Source organism: Natator depressus, chromosome 3 (assembly GCF_965152275.1).
Source record: "Natator depressus isolate rNatDep1 chromosome 3, rNatDep2.hap1, whole genome shotgun sequence".
Lineage (NCBI taxonomy): Eukaryota > Metazoa > Chordata > Testudines > Cheloniidae > Natator > Natator depressus.
Window position 1 is genome coordinate 178686877 of NC_134236.1, and position 23587 is coordinate 178710463.

The 23587-nt window shown below is 38.7% G+C and overlaps 1 protein-coding gene across 1 annotated transcript in view; it reads left to right on the forward strand.

The window, feature by feature from the left end:
* PSME4 (proteasome activator subunit 4) overlaps positions 1-23587 on the forward strand; it is a 216783-nt gene that overhangs the window by 69304 nt on the left and 123892 nt on the right. The window contains exons 10-21 of the mRNA XM_074949403.1: positions 4452-4544; positions 6233-6498; positions 8253-8439; positions 10361-10450; positions 12220-12284; positions 12377-12527; positions 14314-14412; positions 14887-14956; positions 15542-15609; positions 16219-16434; positions 19417-19574; positions 22298-22393. Of these exons, the coding sequence (XP_074805504.1) occupies positions 4452-4544; positions 6233-6498; positions 8253-8439; positions 10361-10450; positions 12220-12284; positions 12377-12527; positions 14314-14412; positions 14887-14956; positions 15542-15609; positions 16219-16434; positions 19417-19574; positions 22298-22393 (1559 nt within the window). The remainder of the gene's footprint in view (positions 1-4451; positions 4545-6232; positions 6499-8252; positions 8440-10360; positions 10451-12219; positions 12285-12376; positions 12528-14313; positions 14413-14886; positions 14957-15541; positions 15610-16218; positions 16435-19416; positions 19575-22297; positions 22394-23587) is intronic.

Consider the following 23587-nt stretch of genomic DNA (forward strand, 5'->3'; position numbering starts at 1 on the left):
TGTCAGACGGGCGCTAGCCTTCTACATTGTTGGAACAAAGCTGTTCCGTAAATCAACACAGTTGTTTGTTGCTGTCGCTGACAGGATGAAAGGTTGCCCAGTGTCAGTCCAGAGAATCTCGTATTGGATCACGGCCTGCATCCTCTACTGCTATGTGCTGGAAAAAATGCCCCTGCTGGCGAACATGACGGCTTATTCACCTAGGGTGCAGGTGTCCTCAACAGCCTCCCTAGCGCAGGTGCCGATCCAAGAGATCTGTCGGGCCGCAACCTGGTTATCCATCTACACATTTGCGTCGCACTACGTGCTGACCCAGCAGGCTCAAGACAATGCTGGCTTTGGCAGAGCAGTGCTGCAAACTGTGAGACTGTGAACTCCAAGCCTACCTCCATTGATTCTGCTTGTGAGTCACCTAGAATGGAATCGACATGAGCGAGCACTCGAAGAAGAAAAAAGGTTACCCACCTTTCAGAGCTGTTGTTCTTCAGGGAGATGTGTTGCTCATGTCCATTCCATTACCTACCCTTCTGCCCCTCTGTTGGAGTTGTCGGCAAGAAGGAACAGAGAGGGCGTAGGGCCGCCGGCCCCTGATATACCACAGCATGAGTGCGGTACTCCAGAGGACACCACAGCTGGCCCTAAGGCAAAAATCTCCGACGGGGACACATGTGGGCATGTGCACCCCTGGACTGGAATGGACATGAGCAACACATCATAAATGCCTCGCCCATTAGAGTACAGTGGGGAATCCTAATCCTATGTTTTCTGTCATTAGTCTATTACTATAAAATATTATAAATTCCTTATAGCTTTATTGCAGGATAGAGTACATTATATTGAAATAAAACAATTAAACTTCAGGTCTGTTTCATTACAGTTTTATTGTTGCTAGAGTTGCAACTTAGCTCAGGTTTACAGTCCAAATTTTCATGGGTCTACCTCTCATCCTGTAAGGATAATTAAAGAATCATGAATTTAATTTTGGGTGACGTTAGTGCACTGAAATGGAGCTATGTTGTTTCATCAAAGAATGTAAAGAAATGCCAACAATAACAGTTACAAAAAGAAGGTTTCTAGCATTATGCTATAGCCTGCCAACATTACTACATGGAATGAATTAATCATTCTAAGTAGCTGCCCTGTTCTGAATGGAAATATTTGTTCAGGAAGCATACATTTAGGTTTGTAGTGGTCCCTTGCTCTCAAATGAGGCGGGAGGTCACTCCACCTAGCTGTGTCAGGCAACAGCACTCAGGCTCGGGTCCTGCTGGTGGGGCCGAGCAGTAAGACGTCTACAGCTCTGTAGCCACCTAGTAGAGGCAAAGAAGCAGTAACAGGCTGATGCTCTAGCTCCTCAGGTGGAGCAGAGCGGTGAGCAGTCTTTAGCTCACAGTCTCCTGGCTGGGGCTGGCAGTAATTAACAGTCTAGGGCTCTGGCCCTTTGGGTGGGGCAGAGCAAGGAGCAGGCTTTAGCCTAAGCCTCCTAGATATGGCAGCCAGCAAACGCACAGTCTAAGGCTCACTGTCTCCTGATGGCACAAGCCAAACACAGGCCTTCTGGCCTAGGGGTACAAACGTCGCCATCCCTGGGATGGGGTTGGTGTTGGGGAGCCATAGGGGGACCCGGACCCATCCGACTTCACTGGGCCCTAACAGTGGCGGAGTGTTCGGCCACTGGGTCAACGGGGGATCCCGCCAAAATACCCTGACCCCTGCTCTGGGAACCAAACTGGACTAATGTCTGGTTTCCCTGGGCTACTTCTTATCACAGTTTGGAGAGGGGGTTCCGTAGTCCAAGGGTTCTCTGTCTCCTCAGGGTACACTGCACATGGCAGTCCTGGCAACTCCTCTCTAAGGATGGTTGTGACAGGTGCCACCTGGAACTGGGGTACCACTGAGCCCCCCGACGCACCAGCCTGGGCTCCCTTTTCACTATACTGCTCCCTTTACACTGTACTGCTGTGAACAGCCTGCACGTTCACCAGCACGCATACAGATAGGGGCACACCCAGCTGCAGTTACATGCAGATGCTGTGATCATTTCTGCATGGTAAAGCTCCAGCTAAGGAACTTCCCAGCTATTCTGCACCTCCCTCTGAAGTGTAAACCCAAAATTACACCGTCTTGCACGGCACAGGGAACTGTACAGCATAAGCTCATGAAATTTGTCCCCTCCCTCAATGTGGAGAGGAATATACAACAGCTTTCTGCCCCTGAGTTATGACTGCCATACACACTTGTTTTATACAAAGCAAAAACAAATTTATTAACTGCAAAAGATAGATTTTAAGTGATTATAAGGGATAGCAAACGGAACACAGCAGAGTACCTAGCAATAAACAAAAAACACAAACTAAGCTTAATATATTACATAGATCGGATATGAATAGCAAATCCTCACCGTATGTGATGATACAAGCAGGCTACAGTTTCTTAAGGGGCAAGCTGCACTAGTTTACAGCTTGTAATCCCCAGGTGTTCCATTCACAGGCTTAAAATCCCTTTAGCCTGGGTCCAGCACTTCTTCCAGTTCAGTCTTAGTTCCTCAGGTGTTTCCAGGAGTCTTTTTGGGTGGGGAGTCAGTGAAGAACCACGATGATGTCACTCCCCTGCCTTAAATAGCCCTTGCATATGGCAGGAAACCTTTGTTTCAAAGCTTGGTTCCCATGCCAGTCAGTGGAAAAACACTGATATCCCAGGATGGAGTCCAGCACCAAGTGACATGGTCACATGTCCCTGTAGTGTCATAGCAGCCATGAGTCGAGCATCCTCAGTAAGGCCCCCAGGTGTGAAATAAGCTTCTTCTAGGGCCTATTATTCTTACTAATGGTTCATTAACTTGAACGGGCCCTTCCCAGACAGCCATCTAGACTGAGAGTCCTTTGTCTAGTGGGCGTTCCCAATGTGTGCTCACATTTGTAACACAGATGCGTAGTCAATATTCCTAACTTCAGATACAAAAGTGATAATGCATACAAATAGGATAATCATATTCAGTAAATCATAACTTTTTCAGTAATATCTCACATGACCTATCTTGCATAAAATACATCAGAATTATGCCATAATCATATCATCATAATATCTCTCTGAAGAATATGGGGTGCAGTGTTACATAGTCTCCTCCGGAGGCAAGGCGCTGCACAGCGTCAGCTTGGCTGTAGCAGCAAACTGGAGAGGCATATCTTCTTCTGTGGCTCCTGCTCACCTGAGCTGCAGGGCTTTTCCTATAACTTCCAGTTCCACCCCGGTACTTCTGGTTGCGGGGGGGAAGGGCGGGTCTGGCTCTTCCCACTGGAGGAATTAGTGGTCCCTCGCTCTCAAGTCCGGAGGGAGGCCACTCTGCCTCATTACAAGGTTCAAATCTCAGGTAACTTGCTTTTTATTCTTACTGACTTACAGCTGTGCTGCTCTTAATACTGGGTTAAGAACCATCCTATTAACTTTCTCAGCGTATATAAAAATTTGAATATGAATTTCTAAGAGAAATCAGCCACCCCACTTACAATAATGTATATTTAGAGTTGGCAAAATTTGATTTTTATTTTTTTACAATTTTGACCAATAATATTGATGTTTATTTTTAAGCATTTTAGATTTTTTTATCTATTTAAATTTTCATAGTTTTGAGAAATTATGGGAGGGGGTGTCAAACAATAATTATTTAATTGGAGAAGACATTGAGATTTAGTAAAATTAAATCTTTCTAACTGGTAAAACACAAGTTGTCAACATCACATGTCAGAGTATGCAAAGCAAATTTCCTTAAATGAAATTTTAATAAGTTCTCAAGCAGTATTTTTCTTTCTTAGCCTATCTGTAATTTTTGATTATTGTTCACGGAAATATTTTTCCGTTGGTTTGTTGATGGTGAAACTGATATAACCGAATAAGAATCTAATCCTTCCAAGCCTATGTATATTTCTTTCAATTATTAGGCTTCCTATGTCTGGTCTTGGGTATTTTTAGTGACACTGCCATTCTTCACTAAAAGCTGAACAAAAGTTCGGTGTCCTTTGCACAGTAGTTTGAATTTGTCTTCAATAATACGTTACCAGAATATTGCAGTTTCCTTTTTCCTGCCCATCTTCCTCAGACCGTAATATTGCATGGCATTTGTTATATATAAAAAGATACTTAAGAAAGATAGTTCTAAAAATAGACAGAAGTGGAATTCTTGCAAATTTTAAAACTCTTTCTGTTCGCAAGAACAGAAGAAAAGCATAGAGAGGTAATAGAATGTTTCTGTGACAAAAACCAAGCCCAAGTGATTGTTAGTTAATCCAAGTTGCCTTTGTTATGGAAGGATATTATATCGATCTTTAACTTGTCTCATGATGCTGAATAATCTATTTTGGGTAGGTTAAACTTGATTTCTGACCTCGACGGTGTCCTTTTTCATGCTCTTTCTGTTAAGTAGATTAAATATATATGTATTTGGTTTTGGACAGGGTGGACCAAGTAAACTAGTACAGAAGCACTTGTCTGGATTATTCAATAGTATTGCATCTTTTTACCATCCTTCAAATAATGGTCGCTGGCTGGTGAGTTTGTTATGCTTTGATTTTAAGACTAAAGATTTTAAATTTGGAGTGGGATTATAATTTTATCCTAAATTTTTCACTGCTGTGCTCTTCGCTTTTAGTAAAAGAGTATATGCTGCTTTATGCAAACCATTTCATCCTATAATAGATTACTATGGACTATGTATATACTTTAAAAAATAAATTTCCAAGAAAACACTAGTATGATGTGTGAAATTAAACTGAAAAGGAGCCAGAAAACTACCCCTATCTATTAAGAAAACATGGCTTATTTTTTAACTGTCTTAAGTACAAGCTGTGAAAATGAACATGTCAGATTAAACTTGCTGTTAGTCTTTGTTGTGTCTGTCAGTTTTTCAAGAACCTAGTAAAACCTGATTTTGGAATAACTGATCATATGATTCTAGTGTCTGAAGCACACTTTCTTTGTTAAGAGAATATGATACAATACTGACCTACATTTGTAGGTATAGCAGAATCTAACTTTGATTAATCAACATGAACTGAGCTTTTGTTAAAAGCACAGCTAAAAATCCACTATTTAACATTTTATGCTATTTTTGTTCTAATATTTAGTATTGAATTTAGACTGTAGCTTAGTTTTCACAGTTAAAATTGATGTTACAGTTCTCAACAGAACTGGATTTTTCTATATCTCTCTGTGCACAGTACCTTTCGGAGATAAAATGAGCTTTTTTTAATCTCCAACAATTATTTTTAATTAGAAGTATCCTAGAAAAACATATGAAAAATTATTGGATCCAATTCTGCCTTCATACAACTTTCTTGAATGGGAGTTGCTTGTGCGTAAGTTAGGGCAGAAAGGAGCTTACTAAAAGGTAATTTACTATTGCAAATATTACTGGTGCAAATATTTCTGGTGAACAATTCGCTGCACTGAATTCCAGCAGTGCTGTCATAAATTAGGTTTGGTTCACAGACTAGGTTAACTTAGTCAGTCTTTCTTGGTGCTTTTTACATTAACTCTTTGTCACTGGAAATAGATATTGACGCATGTGAATAGTGAACACAAGGGCAGGTACCTTTCCCAACCTGCTCTGCAGATACAGTCCATAAAGTGGGGTAGATCCCTTAACAACCTTAAAGCTGGGTTTCTTGACCCTCAGAGGATCCTTGGACGACTTAGAGGTATTGTAGTGGGTCCTCTACCAGGCAGTGCAGGGCATCTCCCCTGGTAGCTGGCACAAGTTAGTGGCAAGGCTGCTCTAACTCATGCCAGGGTCCTGCCTCATTCCTGAGCAGCTCCAAGATCACAGGATGGCTTACATATTCCAGAATGTTTCAAGCATATCCTCTGCACATTCATATTTATGGAAGATCTCCATTGCTGGTAAGTAATCTTCATTTATCTGAGTTTTTTCTAGAGCTAATTTAGTCATTGTACAGAGTATATAAGCATGTGTTTTAAATGTTTATAGAAATGATTAGGAATGACATGTACAGTGTAGCTTGTAATGTTCTGGGAACTGAATTCTCATAGTGAATTCTGAACATTTAGATTTACTACATTCCTGCGGTTCTTATTCATTTTGAGCAACTGTCCTGAAGTTAACACAGCTTATTTTTGAGTTCCTGGTATAGGAAGGATATATCAGTTTTTGCCACTGTCCATTCTCACTGCTAATTACTTGAAATTGATTGTTTCATCTGATTTATATATTCAACAGAACAAGTTGATGAAACTGCTTCAAAGGTTACCAAGTAGTGTTGTTAGAAGACTGCATCGTGAGCGTTACAAGAAGAAGACTTGGCTAACTCCTGTGCCTGATAGCCATAAACTTACTGATCAAGATGTTACAGACTTTGTAGAATGCATTATTCAACCTGTCCTTCTGGCTATGTTTAGTAAAACTGGAAGCCTAGAGGCTGCTCAAGCCCTACAAAATCTTGCACTAATGCGTCCTGAGTTAGTAATTCCACCTGTACTTGAAAAGTAAGTTACAATGAAGAAACATTACTGCAAATAGAAGTTCAGAGCTTGCCCCCCAGCAGCCATAGTGAGCCAGAGAAGAATTTCCTTGATGAAAGGGAGTACTTGGGCTGGGGGAGCTGCTGAATTAGATCGGATCCACACCCATCCCTGCAGCTAGGTTAATCGGGGTGTTGTCAAGTGAAGGAGGAAGTGCTTTTTAGTTTTTGTGCTCAGCTGCTCCCTGGCTCCTGGAATGGCTGGGGCTGTTGCTAGCTAGCATAAATTAGAATTGCCTTCAGGCTGCTCTAATTTATGATGGAGACTGTGAACAGACAGTTTCAGGATCAACTATAAGCCAGTTTTGCACCCCTCACTCCTGAGCTGTGCTGAGCTCTCCTTGTCACAGCTCACAATCTGGGCCAAAGTTTAAATAAGTATCTTTAATGTTATCTGAGTAGCAAAAAGTGTGTAATATATTACATATTTATATTGATTTTTCAATTTTCTTTGACAAATGATACATTGTATTGTTACAGGTAGGTAAAAAATTTGCTTCAATGTTGCCTTTGATTTTACAAGAAAACTGCAAAAATAGCACTCATCTGGAATGTTTTGGGCCCCCAACTATAATTGAAATTCACTATAAAAATCAAATGAACTGGCAACAACATAATCCCCTTTACTGTTCTTACCATTTCCCTTCAAACGACCAAAATTGTAAAACCATTGCACCATCCCCTTCCAGAGAATATAATTGAACTTTGCAGTGTCTGAAAAATTAACCTCCCACATTCCTTTATTTACTCGCTACATTTGTTACATATAAAAATAACATAACTGCTCTTCTAAGTAAGGCAACAGTGGAAATGTATTTATTCTGGGTTAGGGATGACTGCATAATTAAGTAGTGGAGCATAATAAGGCTTATATTGCTAAATGCTATTGTCTCAATACACTTAATGCAATGCTCTGTTCTGTGTAGGCACATCTGAGACTTGTAATTTAGTGTGTTTTGAATGAAGTAGTGCAGATGTGACACGGTGACTCAGTATGTCCTTGAACTGTCATGAGAATAATAGGAATTATTTCACAATTATCACTATCTGGGGTGCTAAAGAAGTGCCCTATATAAAAAAGCACAGGACAGGTAAAAATTCAACTCCAGTATTTTATTTGTGTAATAAATGTGAGCTTTAATTTTTAACAAGATGTCTTGAAATACAGGGCTTTCTTCAGTTAATGGGTTAATATAAAACTATTAAACGTTACATCTTTATTTAATTTTGATATTTAGAGACAATAAAGACCAAGATTTTGTCCTACATATAATTTTTGAAATCCATAAAGAGCTCATATTGTAAATATATCTGAACCATTTATCTAGATAGTATTTTAATAATATGGGCTTCTTTGACTGACCCATAGCACCTGTAATAGTCAGTCTTTAGTTTTTGTTTTGTTTTTAATTTTATAGCCCTGGATCTAGTCCAGACAATGTACTGGAATCACCCATAATTTATTCAACAATAATTCTATGGGACACTGGTGGTGAACAGCTCTGCTCAGATGAGAGGAGCATGCTTTAAAAGAAGGGAGTTATTAAATTCAATGTGCAGTGAAATACAACAAAAGGTTTGGACTATTAGATAATTTCTAAAAGGAACATTTTAAACTGACATAGTATTGTTTATCTAATTTCATCAGGTATGGTTTTTCTTTTAGAAGTTTACAGTTTTTAGCTGTTTTTAATCTGCCTTTTTCTTCAATCTCTGTAGAACATACCCTGCACTAGAGACATTAACAGAACCTCATCAGCTCACAGCTACTTTAAGCTGCGTAATTGGCGTAGCTCGTAGCCTGGTGTCTGGGGGCAAGTGGTTTCCTGAAGGTCCAACACACATGCTACCTCTGTTGATGAGAGCGTTGCCTGGTGTGGATCCAAATGACTTTAGTAAATGCATGGTAAGTATATAAATCTCAGATTTTCCTAAAGTATAAAATACAGTCTGTCTATTTAGGGTTACTTTGAAGGCTCTTTAATTTTGATCTCACATTATGTTTCCAAAGGATTTTAGGTCACTCTTCATATTAAGGTTCCATTTATAAAAGATTAATAAATGATTAATAGATGTTATAAACATATTACAGATATGAATAGTGTGTGTACATAGATAACTCTCAGTGCATCAGTAAAAAGTATAGATCATTATAAGCAACTTGTTGACCTCCATCAAAATATAACAGTTGACTAACCATTTATTAAATCACCCATAATTAGGGCTCCGTGTCTGTCATGGAGGTTGCGGAAGTCACGGATTCCATGACTTTCCGTGACCTCTGTGATTTCTGCAGGTGCCTGACCCTAGGGCTGCTTAAGTAGCTGGCTCTGGGGCCAGCTGCTCAGGTGGCCCCTGGGACAGCCATATCAGCTGCTGCTCTGGTGGGTGGCCAGCCGAAGCAGCCGTGGTCTGCTGGCCCTGGGTGGGCGGCTGGTCAGAGCAGCCCCGGGCAGCGTTTCCCCGGGTGGCCAGCTGGAGCAGCCACAGTCCGCGACCCCAGGCAGCGGTTCCTGGCCAGCCAGCCCCGGGCAGCGGTCCCGTGACTGGCCTGTGATCTGTCCATGACTTTTACTAAAAATACCCGTGACTAAATTGTGGCCTAACCTATAATCACAAATTGACCCTTAGTAAAACAATTTATGAATGGAGCTGCGATATAAAGTGCGGTTGAATTCTGACATATAGAAGGTTTTTAGGCAAGAGACCTATGTGAGAATTGGAGACAAAATTCCCTACATCCCAAAAAAATATATCGAAGCTATGGCATGAAGCATCTGTTTATTACTGCATCATCTGGATGGATTTTAGCCAGGCAATCCATGTAGTTTGTGGACCCACTGACCACGCTTCGTGGCTTGTCATAGACCACCCTTCTATGCTGCTGTACAGCAATACTCTGCAGTGCATATACAGTGGACTCACCTTGAATAGCCTTCAGCTTAGTGAACTGAATGGCACGTTTGGTTATTGCGCATCTGTGCAAGGGATGGGGGCAGAAATTTGCCTCTAAGAGTATGTCTACATTTGAAATTCAGATGTAATGGTAGTGCAGGTAAGCAGACCCACACTAGCTTTAATCTAGCTAGCACAGGTAATGATAGCAGGGAAGACTTTGCAGTAGACACAGCAATCTGTGTACACTCACAGGGTCCCCGATGGACTTGCAATGGGTTGGGTAGCTCATGCTGAAGCCTGTGCTGTCATATCTTCATTACTATTATTACCTGCACTAATTAGATTAAAGCTAGCACAAGTACCCCTACCTGCATTACAGTTGCACCTTAATTTGCAGTGTGGACATATCCTAAGGGTCTGATCTAAAGTTCATTGAAGTAAACGGAAAGATTCTCACTGACTTCAGTGGGCATTGGATCAGGTCTGAAATGCCCATATCTTAGGGACTCATGCTGATCAGGTATTTAAACAATATATATTTGACACCTAATGTCACTTTCACATTTGATGCATCTTTAAATGTAGCATACCTATGCATATTTTACATTTTAGGTTGGAAGTCTCTCTTCCTTAAAATTCCATAATTGAATTGTACAAAATAAGATAATCTTACAGAAAATGGAATTATTTTCTGTACTTGATTTTGGTAGTAACCAGTACAGAAGTTTTCTGCCTTGAATGAAAGATATTAATAAAAGTTTCCAAAACAACTAATTTTTTTCTCATTTTTTTTACAGAAAGTTTGTAAAGATTTCCTGTTCTAATTAATGCCTCAAGCTTTAAATCCCATAGATTGTTTTAAATCTCATCAGCTTTTAATATGTATAATGTGATAATGTGCGTTGAGACATGTTTGCAACTCCCAACAGATCACATTCCAGTTTATTGCAACGTTTTCTACTCTGGTGCCTTTAGTAGATTGTTCATCTGTGCTGCAAGAGAGAGATGATCTCACAGAGGTAAGAATGCTTCCTAGACATAAAATATAAACTACAAAACATTGCTTACTCTAGTAGTACAATAATGATCTCTCTACAGGAATACAATTTAACTGCCTTCTTGTACAGGTGTGTTACCAAAAGTCTTAGAGGGGCATCCTGAGAACGTTGCCCTGCATAGTTAAAAACGACACACTTCCTATTAGTAACAGCTTAATATAAGAGAAATAATTTTCAAAATCTTAAATTGTTTCACTGTTTAGGTTTACTGAACTGAGCAATGAAAATTGATCCCTTTTCACTTCTGAGTTATCATACATTAGTACAATATTGCAGTGTTTGGAGATATTTTAAATCCAAACTGTATTTGATACTCAAAAAAACCAAAAAACATAGCCTTCTGTTAGTGTTAGGTTCTGTAAAACCACGTGGTAGTGCCCCTTTAATGTGTTTACAATAAATCCAACAAAGTATGTAGACTGAAGACTTGTTAATGAGATATATTCCACCTCTCATTTTTAGTCCAAATCTGGCCCAATTTGGTATTGACTAAAATTAATAATTTAGCTGTTTGGTAGCCTCTTGGAAAGGAGGTTGAACAGTGAGTTTCCACGATTGCCACCTTCACAAATCCAAAAATGGAAATGATTTTCTTAATAATTAAAAAAAAAAAAAAAAAAAAAAAAAAGCAAGCAAGTGCTTCGCTGCTTTTTTGTCAGTTTTGAACTCTTAGGGGAAATCACCCTTTTTGTGCATGGTCATTTCATTGAAGTCATCCTAAAATGCACCACACAAACTGGGGGACCTTTTCCCATTCACTGCTAGTGGGTAGGTGGGGCCCTTATCCAAAACCATCCCTTCCCCAGGCTTTGATCTCAACTCTTTGCTCTATCCTCTACTACCCCCTCCCTCCCTTTGGGCACTGTCCTTCTTGCTCCATCTGCGTCCCCTAAACACTGCCTCCATCCAGCACCCATGCCTGGAAACAGTTTTCTCTACTGTGCTCCCCCACTTCCCACTCACCTTTGATTCTGTGTCCCTTCCTCTCCCCACTTAGTGTTGAATAGAGGAGAGGATTGGGTAGGAGCGGCCCACGGAGGCAGCTCCTCGCCCCGTGCCACCCTCTGCCTCTCCTCCCCCGCTTCTTTGCTTGCCCCACAGTTTGTTGTTCCTATGGTTGACACAAACTGTTTAAGCTAGGGAGCAGATGGATTCTACAAATAGAGCAGCGGCCCCTGCTGGTGGCAGCTGCGGTCCAATACTTGCAGTTTAGTCTCTGAGCAGTGGCCCTTTATGGCTGTGTTCAGAACTGTACCATCAGTTAGAGCTCAGGCGGAAATTCTGAGCTGCTGGAGACTTCTCATTCTCATTCAATGTTAATACCACAGAATCACAGCACTCACGAAAATATAGCAAGAGTTTGCACCCAGAGTTCCTAGTGTACAGATAGCATGAAAAAATCTACCATCACAATTAGCACTAATTGACATCCTTGTTGGAGATAGCTGTGGGACCAAGGATTTAATGGCTGTGGAGACAGAACTACTTTCACCCTCAGAGGTTAAACCACCAGATTGCAGGGCCAGGCATGCTGGTAGGACAGTATAAAGAAGATTGGATTGTGGCTCCCTTCTTGGACTGTAGATAAAACGGACTGCAATACTAAGTTCTCCAGTCTGTCGATCCAAAAAGTATTTTTTAAAAGGTAGTAATTTAGGGAATATAAATATATATTTAATTAGGAAAGTTAAATGTTCAGAGTCTTTCTTCTTTACATTGGAAAACTGTAGGTGGAGAGAGAATTGTGCTCTGCTACTGCTGAATTTGAAGATTTTGTTCTGCAGTTTATGGACAGGTAAGTGTATATACTAACTTCAGCATGAAAATCTTCAAAGTAAGATTCTTTTTTATTCGTTTACTAAATCTTGATTTGTTCCAATTGTGTAGATGTTTTGGACTCATAGAAAGCAGCACACTAGAACAAACTAGAGAGGAGACTGAGACTGAGAAGATGACTCATCTAGAGAGTTTAGTGGAATTAGGTCTTTCTTCCACTTTCAGTACAATCCTCACTCAGTGTTCAAAAGAGATATTTAAGGTATGTGGAACTTTTGTACTGAAAAAAGAAAATGTTTACCTTTGGTTCATTTTCAGTTTTGTACAAGGAGGATTTTGTTCTTTCTATGATAGCAAAGCGCTTGTACATTTGATGAGTCTTCTCTCTTGATGATGGCCGCACATTTGGACTTCTGATGAGAACCTGGAAAAGAAGAGCTAAATGCTTCATGATGTCTGCTTTGTCAAATAATACAATGATGTGCTCCAGTACAAAAGTCTTAGCCAAAACTTACTCTAAAGTGTATGCTCTACACTTAATACTCTTACTAACAGATAATCTAAAACAGTAGTAGAGGTCAATTTTGGTTTAACAAGGTTCCCCCTTCATCTGCTAGTGGTGACTACTGAAGTCCCAGATACCGCCTTCTCTCCCCCAGAGGTTTGAAATCTCTATTACTGTGGCTTCTCTGCCCACCAGTGTTATAAGCAAAGTCCTTCCCTGAATCTTATAGTAAAAACTCTGGCCTTGTGATATTTAAATTACAGTTCATGTGTGTTTGGACACTTAGCATGCAAAAATTAAGCTGCTTCATCAAGCGTTCATGAAATATAGTAGTGTGTATGGCTTCTTTTGGTTTAATATAAACCTTCTAAGTGTTGTTGCTGTTATAAAGTATTAATCTGTATATCTTCCAGTTGAGTGGGTTAATTGTTTCATTATTTGGATAGTAAGTAGTCACCTGCAGGCTGCACTGCATTTTATCTAACTTGTCCTACAGATGGGTGACAGAATTAAGTTCTTTTCTTTTAAAAGTTTCTTTTCTTTTAAAAGTAAAGATGCTTATATGTGGGGATAGGAACTAAACCTCCAGTTTGCAAACCTTCTGAAAAGCCAAAGTGGAGGCAGGGAAAGCAGCTGATCCGGAACTGGTCCAGCACCATTGCCAGGATCTGGCTCTTTTCACCCAATATGGTGGCAGGAAAATGTGTGTTTTGGGCCGCTCAGTTGTGAGGAGGGAGAGAGGTGAGAGCCTACCACAGAGGGAGTGGGATACTTCTCTGAAGAGTTCTGTGGCTTGCTTGATGAAAGCCTCTTCTTTTTTGTGTGTGTCTTTTTGGAAGTATCCTAAAGCTGAATTGGATATTGGATATAGACTTCCCCTGCTAACCAGCAATAGGTCTTTGATTTCCTCTAGCTGCCTTCATTCCCATGGGGGACCCATGAAAAAAAGAAAAGGAGGACTTGTGGCACCTTAGAGACTAACAAATTTATTTGAGTATAAGCTTTCATGAGCTTCAGCTCACTTCGTCGGATGAATGGGGGAAAAAGTTCTCAGACTGTGAAGCTCTTTGTTCCAAACATATTGTAGCATCCTTATCTTCCAATGCACTGAACTTGACATAGTCTGCAGAAGCTTCCTGTAACAAACCAGCCATGCCATACAAGCAAGGAACTATGCAGGATTTTCTCTCGCACAATAAGTTGCTGTCTTTCCCCTTCTTCTCACCCCCCGCCCCAAATACACTACACAACATCTATAACTAAAGCTAATTGAATGGGTGATCTCTCCATACTAAACTTTCAAGCATTCTGAGTATTTAAAATGATTCTGCAGAATATCTATTTCTGACTTTCCAGGTCCATGTTTCTTCTGCTTTTATTTGACATGCGCTTTTGACAGCAACATTTTACAGAATAACAATGAGGACATGATTTGCCGCACACATGCATCACCTCTGTTCATAGGTGCAGTACTGCAGTACATTGCTCTGTTCAAAAGATGGTTGATGAGATAAATTTTTTTTCTCTTCTGTATTCCACTTAGGTTGCTTTGGAAAAAGTTTTTAACTTTGCTGTTTCAAATATATTTGAGACAAGAGTTGCTGGTCGGATGGTTGCTGACATGTGCCGGGCTGCAGTAAAAGTGAGAAAAAAACGATTATTTCACTGGGAGTTTAATTTACATACAAGACTATTACTACTTACTGAATCTGCATTACTATTGTGGAAAACTTTAAATGTGTTTGGAAATTTAGGTTTTTCTTACAATCTATCTGTAATTATCCTGCTTAAAATATGATAGTTGTAATGGGATGAAAATGTAACAGGTTAAATAGTTTGTGAGTATAGTTTAAAATCCATAGGACTGCAAGTTTGAGATGCAGTTTGTGTTACACTTTAAATATACCATTGTGCTTGCTGAGGATTAAAAGTGTGGAATCAAACTCCAACCATCAAAATGTTTTAGGTTGAATAACAGCCAAGCTGAGTAAGGTCCTGTTCTTATTTCTTTACTTTTCTGTTGTAAATAATGTTGTGAGATGATGCTAATTATTCTTCTTGTTTATCACCATAAGATCTCCTTGTTTAAATTGATTATTTATGATAATGTTTTCAGTGCTGCCCTGAGGAATCTCTGAAGCTCTTTGTGCCCCATTGCTGCAGTGTTATAACTCATCTTACCATAAGTAAGTTCAGAAGATTTCAAATGTATTCCACTAGGTTCATACAGGATTGAGTTTTGCTGATCTAAAACATAGAATTGGTGTTTTAAAATCAGCATCTACTCTTTGGAGAATATTCTTTTTTCTTTTATAAATTAAAGTCATCTGACTGACGGGGAAAGAATAAGTGAGAAGAGAGTGCTTTTATTAGGATGTGTGTAGAAAGATTGTTTGTAAACAAATTCTAAAGAAATGTGGTTTCCAAAAGTCATTTCAAGAGATAAATATTAACAAACTTTTCATCTGCCATGTTTAATAAAAGCACTTATAAGAATAGATTTGACTCTCTGATTCCTGAATTAGTATTAAATAAATGCATTTACTTCTTGACGAACACACTGACTGCATTGGCATCTGGTGGGTGGGAATTAAATATGAATTTGAAGGTTGGGGGTGGTTAAACATCCATAAATGTAAGACTCTGGATGTGAATGGCTGAGCTGATTTGTAATACTCATGTGGGTTTAACTTTTGAAATTGGAAAACCTTCAGATATGAACGTTTAACTTCCATATGACAACAGTAGCGCTTAATACTTTTGCTGTTTAGATGATGATGTCTTGCATGATGAAGAGCTAGATAAGGAGCTACTCTGGAACCTTCAGCTTTTGTCAGAGGTACTGCAAAGAATGTTAACAGTTAAATTTTGGTTGTCTCTTTGCATGTCTGTTCCATTGTTGGCTCAACTTTAGTGCCATTGGGCGGAAAGAAGCAGTTCATTTTTGCTATTGCAAAACTTAAAGTTTATATGTAGTATTTCATATAGTCTTTTTCCTAAAGACTGCAGAATTAAGGAAGAGTGGGTAATATATGATATACATTACAGAAAATGAATGTTTTAGTTATATAGGAAATAAATTTAAAGCATTTGGTTCTGGTACCAATAAAGGACAAGGGATGAAACTGTGCAAGAGAAGATATATATTTTAAAATGAAACTTGAAAAGATCCACTTGTGAATGCAGAAATCTTGCACATGATGGAGGTTGGACAGCACTGGGACTTGGCGAGGCCATAGAGTCAGGAGTTGCTGTTGCATTAGTCAAGTTGATATTGTTTCATGTAGCAGCAGAATTGGATGTTTCTATACAAATTTAATGGAGCACCACTTTAAGAGTTAGTTTTATACCAGGTACTGTGGACTTGTGGTGTTCTTTATTATCCTGTGCTACAGCTCTTGAACTTCATTGGTTATGTTTACTTCTGAATGTTTCTACCTTTTATTAGATCACTCGAGTGGATGGAAAGAAGTTGCTGCCATACAGGGAGCAGCTTGTGAAGATTCTGCAGCGAACCCTACATTTAACCTGTAAGCAGGGTTACATTCTGTCTTGTAACCTACTGCACCATCTTCTTCGTTCTACTACACTTATCTACCCCACAGAATACTGCAGTGTGCCAGGTGGCTTTGACAAGCCTCTTTCTGAATACTTTCCTATCAAGGCAAGGATTTTCATTTATTTAGGATTAGAGGATTTGACAACCTTTTTTAAAAATGCTACTCTATTTTATTTGTTTTTATTTCAAGATTTATCAATACAGTGAATATGGAAAGTGTAATTGAAAGATGCTTTAAACTTTGAAACCTGCATTGCAAATTAGTAGCTATATTAACTGAAATAAATGTACACTAGTAGCTGAAAAGATTAATGCTAAATATTATGTTGAATAGCTTAATGACATGGAGCACACTTAGTATTGCTGATGTTCACACTACTATATTTAAATAGTATAAAACAAATTTATGATTATAGTTTTGTATTATGCCTAAATGTAGCAATTTATGATGAGCTGACTTGAGACCTGACAATCATGAGATGCATGAGATGCAGGTAAATTGCTGTTAGCTTTAAAGTTGAGCAGCAAAGTTTTGGGTTCCTCAACACTCCACCGACCCTCCTTTTTTTTTTTTTTTTTTTTTTACATAAAAAGTCTAGACCTAGAAAATATTAACATCTTTGATAAGGTCTCCCAAAGCATCGTTACCTCACCTCCATATCTGATGAGTCAGACTTATAGCCCTTCCTAGTTCCTCTTCCCCACATGTGGGGACGTATGATTTCATGAACAGTGGGAAATGTATGCAAAATAAGTAAATATGAACATGTGGTTTTTTTTAAGAACCTAATTTTCCACTGCCTTGCTCTTTGTTTAATCATTTATATCATTAGAAAGTGGTTGGGAAACAAGACCATTTTATAAAAGGATCAGAACAGAGAAATATTAAACAAATATTTTAGGAGCGATATTTAAAGAAAAATAATCAGAATAAATGTACAGTGAAATTACACTCACATTTAAAATTCTATTAAAATATAAATAGATGCAGCAATAGTAACAAAACATTAAATTGCAACTTGAATATTTTGCTTGCCTTTTGGTTTTTATCTTCTTTGTGTTGACATACTAATATACAACAATGAGCAAGTTGTCAGCTGGTTTTCAGGTTATTAAGGGAGCCTTTTCTAGCAATAAAATTACATTTTAAGTAATCAGATTGTCTTTTGAAAAACTCCGAAATTGTAGTGGATGTCATCTTCATTGGTGGAAGCTAGTGCAGTTTTGCTGTATGTATTTGTGTGAAAATCAAGTCATGTAGCTTTCTACCACTTTTTACTTCCATTATATGCATGCCTTAAAAAAAACCCTGTCATTCTGAATACTCATCCTGAAACTGAGGAGAAAACCCAATACTTCAGAGTTAATTATGCATACCACATGCTTTCTAAACAGACACTTTATTCCAACTGCTAATTGTCATAAAAATCTATCATATGCTTCCTATAATATTTGTTTCTCTCTTACCTTGTCATTCTACAAAGTAATATCCATGGAAGACTTGGATATTTTTCCAAAGATGACAAGTAACAGCAAGCTCTTTCTTACAAATGGACAATCCCTGCAATCTTAACTTTCCTCTTTACTGATTGTTTCTGAGGTCAACCAAACTAAAAGTTTTAGATGTAATTTGATAAGATTATATTCTTAACTAACTGCATGAAGATAGGCAAGAACCGGAGCTGAAGAAGGTGTTTGCGATGAGTTGCCAAGGATATGACAGTTAGCTGATTTAGAGCTGTTGCCATCATAAGCAGATATCAGCAGGTGTCTGTGAACTTGGAGGAAAGACAGGTGTTTAAGTACCTTGATTTTGTACCATGTCTGAACTCTGACTAGAAATCACAAAATAACAGGCCCCTTCCTATCTCAGGTATGAGTTGCTACAGCACAAAGCTTTTCTAATGTGCTGAGTCATCCCAAAATGTGTTAATGCAATATTTAACTGCAGAACTATCCTCCAAATTGGAGTAGCAAATTCCTGAGCCTTTTGAGGGTTTTTATTTTGATTTCAGCTGACACTGGTTTCTCTATTAAACATACATACCGGTTCTGACCTAAAAGTAATTACAATATGATGGCTATTTGTTCTTATGTGAAATAAGATGGGATTTCCCCGTGGACATGTCCATATTGTATTTGGGACCCGTGTTAGAATGTCTTGGTCAAGAGGTCAGACGCTGAATGAGCATAGATCCTGAAATAACCTCTTGTTCCTAACAGTGGTTTCTCCAGAAAAAATATTGAGCTGAATATGAGGAATCTGTGCTGTCATTGTCTGTTGTGCATCTCTTCTGTAGGTAGATAACTTAAGTTCTAGGTTGTCAGGGACTGTGTTTATACAGTACCTACCACAGTGGGGACCTAATCCATGACTGGGGCTCTTGGGTTACAAAATCTCTCTCAATGCACACTACCTGGCAGCAGTCCTTCTTTTATGTTAACATGACTATAACTTATTTGCATTTGATAACTTTCTTGGCAAAATCTGGGTAATTAGAATGGGTGACCTCAGATTACCTTCATTTCTCCAAACTGGACACATTACTACATCACAGGAGAGTTCAAATAAGCTTTGTAAATTATTAGACTGAATTTTGATGACCTGGGATGGGAATGTCAAACTTCAAATTTGTTTTTTATAATGAATGAGTATACCAAATTTCAGGATTGTTTTAAAAGAGCGAGTGATTGAAAACTGATAAAATAGGCTAACCTTTTGGTGACCTCTGATGGAAAGATCAAAAGTCAGAGTTAGAATTTGGGGTATTTTGTATATCTGAGACCTATAAGAGAAGGATTGTGTCAAATGGTAAGAATCTACTTCAGTGAGAACATCAAAATTGTCAGCGAGTTATTCCTTGAAAGTATATCTTTTATATTCTAGCTATTTGTTGCAGGTTTCATATTGTTCTTGGATTGCCAACTAGATTTGAGTATAAATTTAGCTCCTTGAACTTGCAGTTATTTTTACTTATGGGTAGTCTTATATTTGAAAGTGATGTTCTTCATATATGTTAACTTTTTAATTAATGTTTGCTTCACATTTTACTAAGGGGAACTGTCGTTTTGTTTTTGTTCTTATAGGACTGGGGTAAACCAGGTGACTTGTGGAACCTGAATATCCAGTGGCATGTTCCTTCATCTAAGGAAATAACCTTTGCCTATTACTTACTGGATTCTTTTCTTCAGCCAGAGCTCACCAAGCTAGAGCATTATGCAAATGGAAAACAAGAAATGTCCAGGTCAGTAGTATCATGTGGGATACACTAGGTGACTCTATCCATATACATTAGCAGCTGCACTTTGCATTGCTTATGCTCATAGGCTAGCATCTATTGCATAGGCTACTCCTGGGGAAATTCTGCACCAAAAAATTAAAAATTCTGCACACACTATTTTAAAATTCTGCATATTTTATTTGTCAAAATAACACAATATAATCATACCAGTTTCAATTATTTTGGTAGTTTATTTCAAAATACCTGTCGGCAAGTATGTCTGTAACAGTATAGACACCAAAAAAGATTCAGGAAAGTTTTTTGACAAATAGATTCCTTACTAGGCATATTAATACAGAACTTTGAGTAATTCATTTAAACTACAATACAGAACCGTATTTCCTGCATCTCTCAGAAGCAGTGCAAAGACTTGTGGGAGTCAAGGGTAATGGAGGAGCTGAGGGAGGGGGAAGGAGCCTGGGAGTGAACCTGGAGGGTTATTAGGTATGGGTGGGAGAAGAATGGAACAGGTTTGGGGAGGAAGAGGGATTGTTAGAGAGTTTCCCCCATGCAGACCCTGGCTGACCCTTAGCCTCTCCCATTCAGTCAGTTATATCTGCCCCTGTTCCCATGTGTCCTTGCACTCCTAGTCCCTGTGTGTCCCTCCACCCTCACTCAGACACCCACTCCCCATCCCAATGTGGTCCTGCACCCCCTCAGCTAGCCCCCATCCCCATGTATCTCTGTGCCCCCACTCAGCCCCCTGCCTTCCCCCATGTGGCCCTGCACACACCACCCCCCCCCAATGTTGTCTCCACCCCGCCGCCCCGGCCCTGGACCTCCACTCCCATTCAGTCCTTGCCCCAGTCTGTTCTCCCCCACTAGCCCTTATGAACCCGTTTGTGACCCCCGGAACCTCCATCTGAAAACTCTGGGCATTTTGGTGGATGCCCCTTTCTTTAAATATGTGACAGATTCTTTTGAACTATAGTCGGAAACATCACAATGTAAAAGTCCTTGAACATAGAGGTCTTTGCATCAATTTAACCTTCTTCCTAAAAGACTAAAGTACATGGACCTGTTGTTTTATAACTCATAAGTAGTATTATCTGATCAAGGTAAGCACTAAGTTTTTAGTGGTGTCCTTCATGAAGACAAACATATGGGGCCCCGCCAGCTCTCTGTGTCCCAGTGAGCAGGTTCCCACATTTTCATATATCCATGACAACCTCTTACCTGCTCCTGTCAATCATCTCTCTACAGAAATCCAGCCAAAAATATATTTTAAAAAGGAGCCAACCAGAGTGGAATTTACATGGAATTTACAACCCATTTCTCTGGTTATATATCCTTTTTTCTTGCCCTGTGTCTGTCTTTTCTATTTATATTTAAGCTTTTCAGGGCAGGGACCATCTCTGAATCTGTTTATATAGTGTGTAGCATGATGAGATCTCTGTCTTGGTCGGGGTATATAGGCTTTCTCACAATATTAAAAAAATAAATATTGAGGGGGAAAAAAAAGCAGTAGCAGGGAAATAAATTCAAGAGCTTGAACTAGAAAATGAGAGGAAAACAGGGCAAGAGACCTAATAGAGGCCATTAGTGGTATTGCGGTTGGCTGGTAGGTAAGGGTTAGGGATGAATCCTAGATGAGTGCTGTGTACCCAAGTACAGAGATGTTTGAAATTTGTTAGTGCTTGAGTTCCTTTTTCTCCAGAAGTTGCCAACTCCAATAGTTTGACTCCATTGTCTGAGAACTAGAAATCACATTTTTGTGGATATTTGTCCTGGAAATAAAAGCACATACTTAGCAGTTTATGCTTAAGCCATATACAAAAATCAGTCGGGAGTAAATTTCCTTAATATAAATATTTCCAGTCACTTTATAATGAAGTCATACAGGTGAAGATGAATGAAAAATTCAAATGTAGACATCAGTGTTTAAAAATATTAAGGATTCTTCACATCTAATGCATAATAGCTAAGGATTTTGTAATCAAGGAGCAGCACTTCCCCCCAAAAATTAGTTAAGAATTCAAAAAACAGTGCCAGGAATTATTTTAAAGTGTATAAACTCTGCTCATCACAAGCCTTTTTAATAAAAGGACAGAGGACTAACTTTGTAACTAATGTAAATTTTCAATATAATACACAGGTCCCCCTATATGATGGAATCGGTCTAAGTTTTGATTTTAGGAGGCCGGTCGTTACCAATAGTTAGGAAAAAGTTATTTTGCTCTTCAAAATCTACAGTAGCACAGAGATAGCAAAACATTAACACTGTTAAAAAAAAATCTTCCTGGGAAAATGATCCCCTTCACACTAGAACATTTTATGTAATGAAGAAAATAAAAATTTTCAGATAATCTTTGGGGTTTGGAAAAATCAGTGTTATCTGTGCATTAAATTAGACTCTTCATCTCGTGCTGCAGATGATTTCCCTCACTATTTCAGGATGGTGCGCAAAATAAATAATTCAGAAAACTAAACTGTTGAGGGTTAGAGCTTTGTGAAAGGAGGTGCTTCATGAAAGGATTTTATGAAATGGTCTTTAAGATTAATGAATTAGAGGATCAGAAATGCTTGACTTGCCTGCAGAGCACCTCTAGTGGGAAGAAGCTGCTAAGATTACCCAAGAAAAAACATCTTTATTAAAAAATATTGATAAAAAGAAAAAAAATAATCTTCACTTATAATTTTCTGTCATTGAAATTTTTGACTTAAATGTTAACTTTTTTGACTTCCAGAGATGATGTACAGCAGTGTCTCACTATAGTGCACAACTGCCTAATTGGTTCGGGGAATATTCTACCTCCTCTGAAAGGAGAGAGGATAGCTCACCTGTAAGTAAGCTGTGTTTGTATGTAGTTTATGAATAAGGTATTAAAATGTTGTTAGTAATATATTTTTAGTACTATACTTTTAAACATTATAATATTTAATTTAGTACTCCTATTCTTCTTTTTATTATTGCACAGTGAATTCTAAGACAGATTTTTGTGTGTGTGTGTGTCAATTCTTTGAAAACCAAACTTATCTAATGGCACTAAGGAAAATGCATGGTTTCAGGTTTGTGATTATATAAATACTTAGATATTTAAGATGTGAAATAATACTTAACATGTACACTTTTCATGCTAATATGCTTTACGAAGGTAGGTAGTCAGCATTGTATCATTGTCACCATTATACATATGAGGAAACTGAAGCACAGAGAGGTTAAGTAACTTGTTCAAAATTATATAGCGAGACAGTGGTAGAGTCAGGAATAGAGAACAGATCTGCTGGCTCTCAGGTTGTGACTTCCCCCCCCCCCCGCCCTCCCATGCACACATACACTGGATCAAACAAGCTGTTTCCCTTGTGTCAAAATTACTTAATTGTTCAGTATGCAGACTTTCATTTAAAATATTTGTATCTTGCCTCATCACAAAGAGAACACGTACAGTATAAGCCAGTGTACTGCTGTCTTGTTCAGATTCTTACCAGACAACCTGAAAGAATAAAGCCATCAGGGCTCTGAGCTTCCCCTGGTCTTTATAAGGGGATATTAACTTTAGAAAAGGTCAGAAATTGAATTTTGAGGTCTTTTGTTACATTAAAAGATCAGATTAGCTCCATTCCGATTAGGTTTCTGAATACCCATGCAAATATGTAAGACCAGAAGTGAACCTGGCTACCTGCACCTGTATACTGTGGACTTCAGAAAATATATATTCTCTACTACAGTAAATTATAATTGTGAAAGTAAAGGAATTTATTCCTGTTGCATGTTAGTAGTTCAGGCTTAAAATCTGTTCATTGTGCTATGGTTGAGATCATTTCCTCTTTTGAAAAATGTTGAAATATGGAAATTTAAATATAACTATGAGTTAAAATGTGTTCCTTCTATTATCACAAGAGGCTGAAGAACTCTTTACAACATGTAGGGCTCTATTCTGGCTTTTATACCTGGAGCTTGCACTGGGCTGCAAAGTGAGCGCTGAGGTGCTTCACGCAAACAGCAGCCTCTGGGAGTGGGAGTCCATGCCAGAGTG